This window comes from Protopterus annectens, chromosome 3.part1 (assembly GCF_019279795.1).
Source record: "Protopterus annectens isolate FY-2018-M chromosome 3.part1, PAN1.0, whole genome shotgun sequence".
Taxonomy (NCBI): Eukaryota; Metazoa; Chordata; order Ceratodontiformes; family Protopteridae; genus Protopterus; species Protopterus annectens.
This window is the reverse complement of record NC_056732.1, coordinates 1,106,528,672-1,106,542,629: the sequence shown is the minus strand read 5'-3', so window position 1 is coordinate 1,106,542,629 and position 13,958 is coordinate 1,106,528,672. Positions and strand designations below refer to the sequence as shown.

The 13,958-nt window shown below is 44.5% G+C and overlaps 1 protein-coding gene across 13 annotated transcripts in view; it reads left to right on the top strand.

Moving 5' to 3' along the window:
- The window catches only part of PTK2 (protein tyrosine kinase 2), a 4,250,095-nt gene that overhangs the window by 3,602,471 nt on the left and 633,666 nt on the right, over window positions 1-13,958 (top strand). For all 13 annotated transcript variants that reach the window (XM_044067250.1, XM_044067257.1, XM_044067247.1 and 10 more), the window contains one exon: window positions 3,057-3,143. In XM_044067250.1, coding sequence (XP_043923185.1) covers window positions 3,057-3,143 — 87 coding nt within the window. The remainder of the gene's footprint in view (window positions 1-3,056; window positions 3,144-13,958) is intronic.

The following is a 13,958-nucleotide window of genomic DNA, read 5'->3' as shown; positions in this document are numbered from 1 at the left end:
AGCTTCCTCTCTCATTCTAATATCTCTAGTTGAAGAAGCAAAGTACACAGTGCTTTCTGATGCTGGAAGTGCAGCATTGCTTCAAGTTGCTGAGCATTTTGATGTTTTAACTGACCAGTTATTGCCATGACTACCTATTTCTTAGGTACTATAGACCTGGATTAATTTAATTATCGTACTTTTTTCACAGCAGTGTATGTGGTATGCAGTCTGACCTGCTCTCTGTTTAACACAAGGCCTTGTAGCTTTAGGATCTTTCTGCATTTTCAGGTTCATCTTCTTGCTGTTTTTGAGGTACAGGGATTTTGAACCAGCCTCTCTTCCTGGGAGTAGTTTTTTTTTTGTTCGTTTTTAACTGATTCATCGATGTTAGGTTTCAGTTGCAGATAACACTGACTTGTTCACCTTAATTTTTTGCCAGCTCATATACAAGGCTGTGTAATTTTTAAGGAAATCTTTTTTTTTTTGGTTGTATGTATGTCAGTTTAGTCAAAGTTAACATGCGTACAACCATAATTCTTAGTACCCCATCTCAGCTGTCTTGCTTTACCAATGTAATCGCTTTCAGTATCTGTTTCCAAACAAAAACTGACAGGTTTGTATGTTTAGTGTGACCCCCTTCTACCACCATTTTCACTGCATGTGGCAAAATAGATTTTAAGTTTACTATTTCCTCAGTCTTTTTCAATTTGTTTTTGTATTTATGAGCTGCTGTAGTCATTTATATTTTCCCCTTATGCTTTTACTCTTGTGGATGGTGTCCTGGTACCTTGTTTTGAGACCTGTAACTAATAGACAGAAATTAATTTTGCATTTTAGTCAGTTACATTGTGTGACATTTAATAATATGCATTCCAAAATGTGTGTGTATGTATCTTAAGTATGAATGTATGTATATATATATATATATGTGTGTGTGTGTGTGTGTATGTGTGTATATATATATATATATATATTTGTGTGTGTATATGTGTATATATATATATATATATATATATATATATATATATATATGTATGTATATGTGTATACGTATATGTATATATATATATATATATATATATATATATATATATATATATATATATATATATAAGCTGTGATGGTATAGTGGTAGCGTTGTTGCCTCACAGCAAAAGGTTCTTCTGTTCAATTCTCGATTGGAGAGCCTTCTGTGTGGAGTCTGCATGTCCCCCCCGCAGTCGAGTGGCCTCTGAAAGACATGCGTGAATGGGCGTGTCTTCGCTGAAGGTTGGGCGTTGGGCTGGCAACTCGGAACCATAAAAATCTACTGCCAATCATTAGCGGACCGGAGTTCCGCTGTGGCGACCCCTAACTGGGAAAAGCCGAAAAGACAAACAACATGTGTGTGTGTGTGTGTGTGTGTGTGTGTGTGTGTGTGTGTGTGTGTGTGTGTATATATATATATATATATATATATATATATGTATGTATATATATATGTATATATATATATATATATATATATATATATATATATATATATATATATATATGGGATCCGTACAGATCCCCGAATGCACTTTCCACCGAAGCAGAAATCACTCAGCATACTTAACCAAAAGTGCTGTTCACTGAAGCAGCACTTTCGGATAAGTATGTTCGTAGTGCCGGTCATATTACGGTGCAGATAAAGGAAAATTCCCTTTTCCCCACTGTAGTGCAACCTTGGAGTGAGAATATTAAAGTAGGGGGGTGTGGGGGTGCAGGGGGACTTGCCCCTCTGCATAGAAAGCAGGTTTAATGTTTTTTTTTTTTTTTTTTTTTTTTTTTTAAACTTTACCGTTTGAGTCCTATAGTATATATATATATATATATATATATATATATATATATATAAAATGAGCCTAGTTGTTTTTAAACCAGGATATGAAAATGCAAACATTGTTCTAGCTCAGTGCAGTGGTGTTTGGAATTGAGACAGAGAAGCAAAAAAATTGTTATTGTGCATTAGTGTGCAGCTTCCTTTCCATGGCTGATTACATGATTCTGTAAAAAAAATACTGGGCAAAAAATACTGAATCCACTGTTTATTGAAGTGAATGAGATTCACACCACTTACACTGGTAGTACAGCTATGCTTTACAACTATTTATAATTGTACTAACATTGATGCTGCACTCATCCAAAACTTTGAAAGAGAAACTGATGCTGACAGCTCGCAGTGTACTATGTTCCATTTCTGTAAAGGTGCATTTTTTTAAGCTTTGTGTCAGTATGTGACTGGTCTACTTTTATTTTGCTTACAGTACCATGAGAAGTCAGTGTTATAAAGTGCGTAATACAGATTAATCATAGTGCTGTTCTGCCATGTCAATCAGCTTGCTTTCATAGCACTTCTGGTCAGTTTTTATACCTTGTTGCATCCAACAATTCATTTTCATTTCAGATCTTTTAGACTAAAATTAAAAAAAAAAAAAAAAAGAGGATCCATGATGGGTAGAGCACAGTCCAAGACACAAGGTGCATCTCATTACTTATGTCACCATTCTCTCATTTTTGATGAGTTAGGGCTTCACACCCCCCTTGCCCTCCCTCCACACACACACACACACACACACATTATAGCAAAATAAATTTGTTATATCAGAGGACACCTTAACCCTTCACTTGTAAGTACATTGTTTTAAATATGCATGCCAACTTCTTACTATAGCCTGAAAACACTGTCCCTGCAGTACTCTTGAGAGCTACCAGTTCAGAGGTAGGCAGTGAAGACTTTAATGAGAAACAAATTGTTTCTTTGCAGTAGTATGCAATTTTTTAACCTAACTTTTAGTACGGCAGTAAGCCATCGATCAATACTCATTTGTTGCTTGCTTAACACTTGTAATCTCTGCTTGTCTTCTAAAGATAACGGAGTATGCAAAATAACAAGTCTTAACTGCATGATTTACTGATTTATCATTGGTTATTATTGACTGATTTACTAGTCCTCTGCATGTCTGTGGGGACCCTTTTAAATCAGTTGTTAATTTTTTTTTTTAAATACTTGCTGAAACATGTTTTTTTTCTTTTCTCGCCAATATTAACAGCCAAGCAGACCTGGTTATCCAAGTCCAAGGTCTAGTGAAGGATATTTTCAAAGCCCTCAACATATGGTGCAGCATAATCATTACCAGGTAAATGCCTTCAAATTAACACGATTTCTCTTTGTTTATGGTACTTATGCATTTGTAGATTCTGTTCACAGCATCACCAGAAAACCATCCAGTCCCTGCTTGTTAGGTATTTAAAAGGAAGCAATGATGAATGGTTATAGTCATTTCCATGGAAGTTCATAGTTTTTAAGTTGGTTTTGTGATACTTTTGTTGCTTTGCAAATATGTACCACTTTTTGTTCTGTATAGATGTGTGGTTCTCTTCCTTTTCCTGTAGAAACGTTTACATTGAAAACTGTGATACAGGTATTATTGTTCATTGAGCAACACAGACAGAAGTCATCACAAATCTTAAAAATGTCTCCACTGCCTCTGCCACCCGTTTAAAACCATTTCCCAAATCTAAATGTACTAATTTTACATCTAGTGCATTCTAAGGATCTATCACTTCTCAATAAGTAATGTATATTCTTGCTTTCCTCTTAAAACTCCATATGAACTTTTTAATTCATTAGGTCTTCCTCCTTAAAGCTTTAAGCCAACCATCCCATATAACACACATCATTTGCAAGTGTTCCATATGCCTGTCATCATTCCTGAGTTTGAAACTCCATATAAAAAGAATTTATGGCTTAGCAACTTCACACACGCCTTTTATGCCGGAAAGATCAGAAGGCTTTCAATTCTGTCCCTGCACCAGGTGTCTGAGTTTATATTCTATTACTGACATAGCACTACATCATTTGGGAAGGAAGAAGGTTGCACTCTCAAAGCGATATTCTTTGGAGAAGATGTTGAATTAATACTAAAACTGCCTGAAATATTAGTTTAATTGAATGCTAAACATCACATAATACTTAACAGTAAAAAGTGCAGGAGTTGCTTTTAGTTTGTTCAATAAACATCAAGTTATAGCAGTAAAAATCAAAATCACATTTTACAGTATACCTGAACAATTGACTATCCAAAGTAATACATATATTTTTCAGCTTAAAATAATTTTTATCCTCAGTTCTGCCCCATTCCTTTAATTATCAAATATTTTATATTATTTACTTCATCCACATTAACCCAGTCTCTGCTGTACAGTACATTTGCACACAACACTCCATACATGTCAAAATATTTTCAAAGCTAAATAATTAACTTGCTTAATATTAGTGCTTGATAGGCTTTCAAGCAAACCATATAACATAATTCATTGTTGAGTGTTCTGATTTGTCATGGTTTATTTCCTTTCATCAATGCCTTATTCTGTGACAGAAAGTCATATAAATATATTGCAGTGTTTTTCACCTGAACAAGATTTAAATGAGCATATCCTCTTATCGTGTGGCTTTCAATGTATTTTTGAATCACTTTGCTCTCACTGCCTGCCAGTCACCCAGCCCCACCAGGCAGTCGGCCCATTCATTCTCTATCAGTGTGAAGAGCATTGACCTGGCAGGCAATTATTGAGGCAGCCCCCAAGACTGGTTCATGATTTTTCTTTTATTTTTAACCCTAATGTCCCTAATAAGATTCAGCTAACTGTGAGGTTGGGGAAATACAATGGGCTAACCATGAAGGATATCCTGTTACTTCTGCAAGGTGATGATGTTCTTTGTGTTTCACTGTTGCAGTCCTAATGTATGGGTTATCTGGCTCCCAGTAGCCCTCAGTTGGCCCAAATACCAGAGTCCTCAGTATATGACGTTGGCTATAAACTGATGTCAGAATGTCAGGTATAAAGGGAGGCGGCCGATGCCATTTCCACAGTCTTTTTTGCCGCGGAGCCTGAAGCAGATGCAGTTTGCACTAGTGCCGGTCGGCCATTTACCCTCTTTCTGCATTCCGATTACCAAGTTGAAGACGCCCTCAGATAAGTACCCCGTTGGGGACCCTCTTTTCTTGCTTTAACAAATGTCAGATAAAGTTAATAACTGTCTTTCCTGTGGAAAACAGATTCCGCACCGTGATTTTCATTCCTATTGTATAACATTGTTTGGGCCTTGAGCACGATGTCCCTAACTGTGATCTCTGTGCTTCCTTCAACCCGCGTACCATACGCCATAGAGCTAAGATTTTATATAAGTATTTCGGAGTCGGACCTAAGTTCGTCGATATGGCGTCTTCTGTTCTCCTGACTTCGGATATACCTAGGAAACGCAAGGACAAGGACTGTGACAGGCCTAGGGTTAAAGCTGCTGACGACAGGCCGGTGAAATTGGTCGTCAGCTCAGCGGTAGCTAGTGAGGCACATTCGCAGCCCGTACAGTCCGCAGATTTTCAGTTGCAGGCCTCTGCTGAGACCTTTACGGAGTCCTCCATGCTGCAGGCTGCTATTTTGTCTTCAGACCCTCCACCTGTCGCCGCCTCAGATGGGTCCGGGGCCACTATGCAGACACCGGCTTCTGACGCTTCTTCTCTTCGACATGAGACCAGAGCCAGACTTACTACCTTAGCTCAGACTTCTGCAGTTGCTAGGCCATGCGAGTCCTTCCGGATTACTAGCAAATCTTTCAGCCGCAAATCTACCCACAAGCGCGTGTCGGCCTCCCTTCCTGTGCCTCAGTCCCAGTTGGTAAAGATGGCTGGTCATCTTGTTTCCCTTATTAAGGGCTGTCACCCCCCCCCCCTCTAAGAGGACTAGGGAATTGTCTCCTGATGTTTTATCTGAGTCAGATTCTGAGATTTCCAGTATTTCTGCTGGTGAGGAAGGAAATTCTCAACTTTTTTCTGGCTTTGAGGATTCTGATGCTGAGTACTCTATCCCCTCTGTCTCCCCTCTAGAAGATTATTCCTTTGGGGATACTTTGAATATTCTTAAGGAACACTTTAAATGGGAAAGTCAGGATTTTCCTCAGTCTAAGAGAGGATCCAGGAATTTTTGGATTTGCCACAGCATAAACCTCTGGCTATACCTCCTGTTTTGGAAGTTGTGGATTATGTTTTCATGGAAAATTCTTTAACTCTTAAATCTGAAGTAGTTAACTTCATTTGTGCAGCAACCTTTGGGAATCGGATCCGACCTCGGATCCGAGCCGGCAGTTTTCAACAGCTTTAGATCCGAGCTCCAAACTCCTTCCCCTACCCATAATCCCCTGCCAAACCTGACTGACCTCAGATCTAGTTTGCCACAGTTTCGTTCAGCAGCTTGATCCTGAGTCTCCTGTTGTTCTCGTCTCTTCGTGAGAAAAAATTTAACTTTTTCAAATCTTTTTCTTTAAATTTTGGTGTGAGAGTGTGTTTAACCCCCTTATAGTCTAAACTCTCTTAGTTTACCTTAATAGTTTTCCTTCCCCTACCTTCATGGTTCCGTCAGTGTTGTGTGTGTGTGTGTGTGTGTGTGTGTGTGTGTGTGTGTGTGTGTGTGTGTGTGTGTGTGTGTGTGTGTTTGGGGCCTTGTGTGTGTGGTTACTTTCTCAGTATGTCTGAGGCCCCAAAGTTAATGTTCTCTAAGTGTACCGAGTGTGGCCATAAGCTGTCCTCAGCGGATGGCCACACTCGGTGTGTATTGTGCCTTGGTGTTGAACACCTGTCCTCTGGTTGTACCATTTGTGCAGCATTCAACCCCAGGGCACTTAAGGACCGGAGGTCTAAGCTGATTCTGGCGGGTCTTCTGCCTCCGGATTCAGCTTTACCTCCGGTCCTTCCGTGGCTCCCGCAGCGGCTGCCACTCCTGCTTCCCTCCCCCCGGCCGGGACACAACCTCCTGCCTTAGGCTCAGAGGAGAAAGAGGCTAGGAAAGAAAAGAAGAGAGAGAAGCACCACAAGCGGCAGGCCGAGGCCTCCGCTTCGGCCCCCCCGGCTAAGCGGTCTTCTCCCTCCAGGTCTTCTGGTTCTCCTCCTTCTCGGATCCGGTCCCCGTGCTTTTCACCAGGTCCTGAGGAGGAGGAGATCCGATGTCCGTCGAGGTCATTGAGGCAACACTCCCGCCCCGCCTCTGTGGCCTCATCGAGATCCACAAGAAGTCTCACATATGCAGATTTGGACCGGATGATGAGAAGATTCCTCCAGGCCCAACTGCAGATGGGAGTGCTCCTGCCTCCCCCCCCCCCCTCCGGGGGGGAGGTCGACCTCCTCCTTTGCCTCGATAGCTCCTTCTCCGTCCCATTTCCCGGGTTCGGAGTCTTCGGAGCCGGGCAGCCTTGGAGCCGGGGGTGTGTTGGCGCCGATAGTCTCGGGTACTTTGCTGCCGACACTTCCCTCGAGTCTGTCAGGTCCATTTTCTTTTGGATCCGAGCTCTCGGAGCCAAGGGCTGAGCTTCGGATCCGGCGGTATCGGTATGCCTTCAGCTCTGTCCGGGTCGGAGCATGCTGGTCCGTCAGATCCAATCGCTTCGGCGCCGGCCCCGATCCATCGGATCCGAGGGAGAGTCTGCTTTCGGATCCCAAAGAGAGCAGCTCTCCCTCGGCATTCGACGTGGTGGAGAGGGTTCTGTCGAGGGATTCCAGGCCCCTGACCCTTTTCATGGCTCCACCCTGCACTCCTTTTCAGTTGGGCCCGGCTTCCATCACCCAGACCCAGGGACAGACTGCTTTGACGTCCCAGGTAGTTCCGGTGGAACAAGATGTTGCTGGTGAGACCTCCTCGGACAGCCCCCCTGAGGAGGTCCCTCACAAGCGAAGGTGCAAGAGGAGGCACGTGGACTCCCCCGATTCCTTGAGTGAGGACAAGGATTTGGAGGAAGGGGAAGGCTCCTCAAGATCACCCCCAGAAGATGTCTTATTTGGTGACATCATGGAGATGCTCAGAATAAAGGGGGGGTGGTCTGCCCCAAAGCCTACCTCAGACGAATCTGTGTTCCTGGAGGTGTTTGAAGCAGGCCCGTCTACCTCTTGGGTGTCCCCTCCGGCCGACCCCCTGGCAGATTTGATCACTACCAGGGAGTGGAAGGAGCCGGACACTGTGGAGCCAGTCCCCAAGTGCCCGGACAAGATCCTTAGCCCACCCCCTGACAAGTCACACTGGAGTAAGGGTCCCCTGGTAGATGCCATGTTGGTGGCGGCGGCCACCAAGAGGGAACTTGCTCAGGAGAGTCCCTCGGTCGATGGACCGCCTAGGGAAGCAGGTGTTTAGTTCAGTGACCTTCTCGGTGAGGTCACTGAACTACATGGCACACGTGCTCTGACTGCAGCTGGACCTTATTAAAGAGTATGCTGTGTCACCCCCCCCCCCGAGTCCATGTCGGCGGAGGACAAACAATTGCACTCCACCCAGATGGCCACTCTACGATCCATATCTAACACCTCTATGCAGCTTCTGTCTCATGCCACGGAAGGAGCAGCTAGAGCCGGCGGAGCGGGCCTCGTTATGAGACGTCAGGCCTGGCTCCGACACTGAGATTTCGCGGAGCCCTTCAAGGCATTGTTCGCTAATGCCCTTTTTGATGGTTCTGCCCTCTTTGGCAAAACCATGCAAGATACCTTGGTCCAGAGAGAAAAGGACAGGAAGACGTCCGCTTCTCTGCTCCCCAGAGGTCCTTTTCTAAGAACCAAAAGGGACAGAAGAAGATGTGGTTCCGGAAGCCGCAACAGTCCCGTTCCGCTCCAGACTCCCAGCCCTTCCGCGGCAGAGGAGGGCAGGGTGGACGCCGCCCTAGAGGCAGAGGGAGCCCATGGAACTTTGGATCCAGAGAACCCTTCTCGGACCAACCCACGCAACACCCCTGAGGGGTTGCCCGACTGCTCCACTCTGGAGGCAGTCGGGGGGCGTTTCTCGAAGCACCCAGCAGCTTGGGAGTCCATCACGACAGACCACTGGGTGCTTCGCATCATATCCAGAGGATATCAGATTCCCTTCTCTCGTTACCCACGCAGCCACAGATACCTCCCCGATGTCTCACCCGATCAGAGGGAGGCCGCAGCAATAGAAATCCAACATTTGCTGGGAAAAAGAGCCATCCAACACGTCCCCCCAGACCAGTGCGGGTCCGGGTTTTACTCCAGGTTCTTCTTGGTGCCAAAAAAGATGGGGGACTTGAGACCAATCCTCGACCTTTCTTCCCTGAATCTGTCAGTAACCAAAGAGAAGTTCCGCATGGTCACTCTTCAATCCATTCTCCCCCTCTTACGGGAGAATGATTGGATGTGCTCTATAGACCTCAAGGATGCGTACTACCACATTCTGATGGACAGGCGATCCAGGAGGTTCCTCCTCTTCCGGCTAGGAGCCAGTCACTACCAATTCAGGGTCCTCCCCTTTCGTCTCACCACAGCCCCCAGGGTGTTCACCAAAGTGTTAGCAGTGATAGCGGCCCACCTGAGGCTCCAGGGAATTCAGGTCTTCCCGTACCTGGACGACTGGCTCCTGACCGCCTCGACAAGGCATCTACTCTGTTCAGCCAGAAACTACTTTCTCCGTCTAGCTCCCCAGCTGGGGATCACTATCAACATAGAGAAGTCGTCTCTTACTCCGACTCAGATTATAGACTTCATAGGGGCCAGATTGGACACAAACATGCTCCTAGCTTTCTTGACCACAGACCGGCTACTGTTCCTGAGGCTACATGTGCAGGCCATTCTACAATCTCCAGCTACCCCAGCGGAATTGGTCCTGAGGGCTCTTGGCTCGATGGCGGCAGTGATCAACCTACTACCAATGGCATGTTTGAACATGAGGGTCTTACAATGGACCCTCCAGGTCCAGTGGTCCCTTCTTCACTACCCTCTGAGCCATCCCATCCCCCTCAGCAGGGCCTGCAATCTCCATACCTTCAGCAAGGATGCCCCTTTTCTACGACCCCTCCTGTAGCCACGGTGACCACAGACGCCTCCGCCTAGGGTGGGGGTGGGGGCATTGTTCGGGCAGGACAGTCCAAGGCACGTGGGACCTCATGGAGACCTCACTGCATATCAACATCCTAGAGATGAGGGCAGTGCTGTTAGCGTTGCAAGCACTTCAGGACCTTCTTCCCATAGGAACGATTGCGATTCAGACGGACAACATGTCGGTTGTCTGGTACATCAACAAACAAGGAGGAACCACGTCTTACCCACTCTGTCAAGAGGCCATTAGAGTGTGGGAATGGGCTATCTCCACCAACCGCTTTCTCATAGCATCACACATTCCGGGACGGTCCAACATCCTAGCGGACAAACTAAGTCGCACCATCCTGTTACCATACGAGTGGTCTCTGAATCCCGAGATAGCGAATCGGATCTTCGCCAAATGGGGTCAACCCTGTTGCGATCTCTTTGCCTTTCCCTCGAACACAAAATGTTATGACTACTTCTCTCTCATTTCCCCCTACGGGGAACCCCTGAGAGACGCTCTGGTGCATGCTTGGCCTCCCGGTCTTCTTTATGCTTACCCTCCTCTTCCTCTAATACTGAAGTTTCTTCAGAAAGCCAGTCGGTTGGGGAGCAGGATAATCCTCATTGCCCCATTTTGGCCTCGTCAAACCTGGTTCCCTTATCTTTGGTCTCATTTCGTGAATCCTCCTTGTCTTCTGGATCCCCATCCGGATCTAATATCCCACCCCCTAGATCTCCCAGTCCCGAACCTGGACAACCTCAAGCTCACGCCTTGGCTGCTCCAGTTCCACTCATAGCTAGGACTTCCCGGTATCTCTTCCCCAGTTAAAACCATTCTAGTAGCTGCGCACAAGCCTTCTACTAGAAAGTTCTATAGCAGCAAATGGAAACATTTCTCCATTTGGGCGGAACGCAAAAATCTGGATCCTTTTACAGCTCCTCTGCCCGCTGTATTAGACTTTTTGTCAGGACTGTTTCATCAAGGAGCTAGTTCCTCCACAGTCAAGGTCCAACTAGCAGCTATCTTTCATTATCACGTTGGAAATGAATTGGGCCGTTTGATCACCACGAAATTGTGTAAGACCTTTTTGAAGGGCACCTTTTTGCTCAGACCCCCAGTGAAGGAGGTGGTCCCGCCTTGGGATTTAACGTTGGTGCTTCAGGCCTTGACAGCTCCCCCTTTTGAGCCTGCAGCCTCCATAGATCTTAAATTCTTATCTTGGAAAACGGTCTTTCTTGTCGCTATCACCTCGGCTCGATGGGTCTCTGAACTACAGGCCCTAAATGTAAAACCCCCTTACTTGACCTTTCACAAGGATAGCGTTTACCTCAGGACCAATCCCTCCTTTCTTCCCAAGGTTGCCTCTGAGTCAAATATTAACCAGTCCATCAACTTGCCGGTCTTTTTTCCTAACTATCATAACAAAGGGGAATGCAAATTACATTTACTGGATGTGCATAGACAACTTCGCTTCTACATCCACAGGACATCTGGTCATAGGAAATCCGACCAGTTGTTCATCTCCTTTGCCAAATTTAACTTGGGTAAACCTGTATCAAAAGTCACTCTCTCTAGATGGATTTCACAGTGCATCCTTTTAGCATACGACAGTTCGGGCAGGCCCGCACCTCAAGGAGTCCATGCCCACTCTACTCGATCTATGTCTACCTCTGTGGCTTTCAGAGCTAGAGTTTCTTTGGATGATATTTGCTCGGCAGCCACTTGGGCTTCATCTCATACTTTTATCAATCACTACAAATTGGACATTATCTCCAGAGGGAGAGCATCCTTTGGCTCTGCAGTGCTCCGGAACATCCTTCCATAAAGGCCGCCCAAGAGGTAGCTGGGGACTCTGTCCCAAAGGTTGCTGCACAAATGAAGTTAACTACTTCAGATTAAGAAGTTATGTACTCACCATAACGTTCCATCTGAGTTGGTAAACTTCATTTGTCAGCAACTGTCCCTCCTTCCTGCCCCCTCACTTGCAAATGTTCTCATACTCAGGTCCATGGGTTTTACCCATTTATCTTGGGATTAGTCATTGCTAGCAGTTTTCTGCTGTTGGGCAAACTTGATCTGAGGTCAGTCAGGGTTGGCAGGGGATTATGGGTAGGGAGCTCGGATCTAAAGCTGTTGAAAACTGCCGGCTCGGATCCGAGGTTGGATCCGATTCCCAAAGGTTGCTGACAAATGAAGTTTACCTACTCAGATGGAACGTTATGGTGAGTACATAACTTCTTATTCTGTTCCTCCTGCTCCCAGAAAACCTGGTAAGTATTATAGGGTTCCTGATTCTCATCAGTTTCTTTTCAGAAATCCTACTGCTGATCCTGAGATTATTTCTCAAGGTCCCAAGGGTGTTAAGGCTACTATTGCTAAAAACCCTGTACCTTTTGATAAGGAGTCTAGGGCCTTGGACAGGTGGGGTAAAAAGGTCTATACCTCTGCAACTCTTCCCATTAGATCTGTGAATTGTCTTTTTCACATGCTTAAGTATCATCAGCATACTTTGGAGGCAATTAAGGCTAAGCTTGGGGATATTCCATAGTGTTGACCTGGCAGGCAATTATTGAGGCAGCCCTCAGGACTGATTCATGATTTTTCTTTTATTTTTAACCCTAATGTCCCTAATCAGATTTAGCTGTGAGGTTGGGGAAATACAGTGGGCTAACCATGCAGGATATCCTGTTACTTCTGCAAGGTGATGTTCCTTTTAAGCTGTTCTGGCTCTGCCCAAAAAACATGGAAGGTGTATTTCCAGGGCATCACCAGGGAAATCATACCTACCCATCTACTGGAAGAGGCAAGTGGCCATGCTCCTTCATTCCCCCCCTTCCATGCCTGGCTTCACCAAACCCCAGTCACCTGGGTCACAGTTAGGGCTCCATTCCTCCATACCAAAAAACAGGTGATTTAAAATATATTTTTAGTTTTACAGGAAGCTTAGAATGTTTCAGAACCCAGTGTGAAATTCTATGTACCTGATTCTTAGTCTCCTTTTTTTGATTGAAAATTTACTGTTTCTCTTACAATCCCATTCTAATTACTTCCACCCTGTAGCTGCATAAAACTTTTACATATACCATTAGTTTTTGTCTGATGTATTAACTTCCTCCTTCCAAAAGTAGTTTTCCTACTATAACTGTAATGATAGTCTGTCTCTATGCGTTCTTTGTTTCCATGCTCCATCGCCACTAGACTGTCATAATTTTTAGTTACAAGTCTTATCTAACAAGTTATACTTATCCATCATTTTTTTTTCAAAACAGAAATATTCAAAGAAGTGCAATGGACTTTTTGGTTTGTTATTCTTAACTTGCCTTCCTGTTCTTCTCTGTGTATAAGGTTCCTATTAATTAGATCACATAATATACAAGGCAACTAGGCCCAGTTGCCATTTATGTCTTGCCAGTAGGTTTAGATATTTTTTTAGTTGTGGACCTCTGGGGTCTTTCCAGTTGATTGATATGCTTAGTAAGATTTATAGAACCAACAATATGCAGGTGTTTCAAGTTCCACAGGAATTAAGCCAAGTAATGGATAGACAGTATTCCTTTATTATCCATAGTTAAGTGCTTTCATCTGCAGTAGTGACAGCTAACATAAACAACAACAGACAGTATTTTTTAAGACTATATATATTGTTAAATAATAAACTGACTGCAAGCTGTACTTTAAATTTCCGTAGATGGTTATTTGGAAGTAAAGCAGGATCATGGTCTAATGGGGCCCTAAGCAGGACAATGGACCAGGTCCCCCCCACCCACACACACACACATGCGCATATCTCACATCCCCATTATACCAGTATCCCACTATACTTGTATGCCTGTCTATCTCCGTCTCCGATTTCCATGAAACACTGTTCAAATCGGTCTTTACTTTTAGGAATACATCATTCATAGCTCTCATCAAATCAGGGAGAAATCCAGAAATAATTAGGGACATTCAGAGACGCTTTTAAAATATTTGCGCTATTAACTTGAGATATTGACAGAATAGGAGAATGCCAGTTAACGTATATTTTCTGAAGTAAAAGAAGTCAGTAACTCTAATTATTTGTTATTATTTATTAAGTGTAATTCTGTACCCGCGGT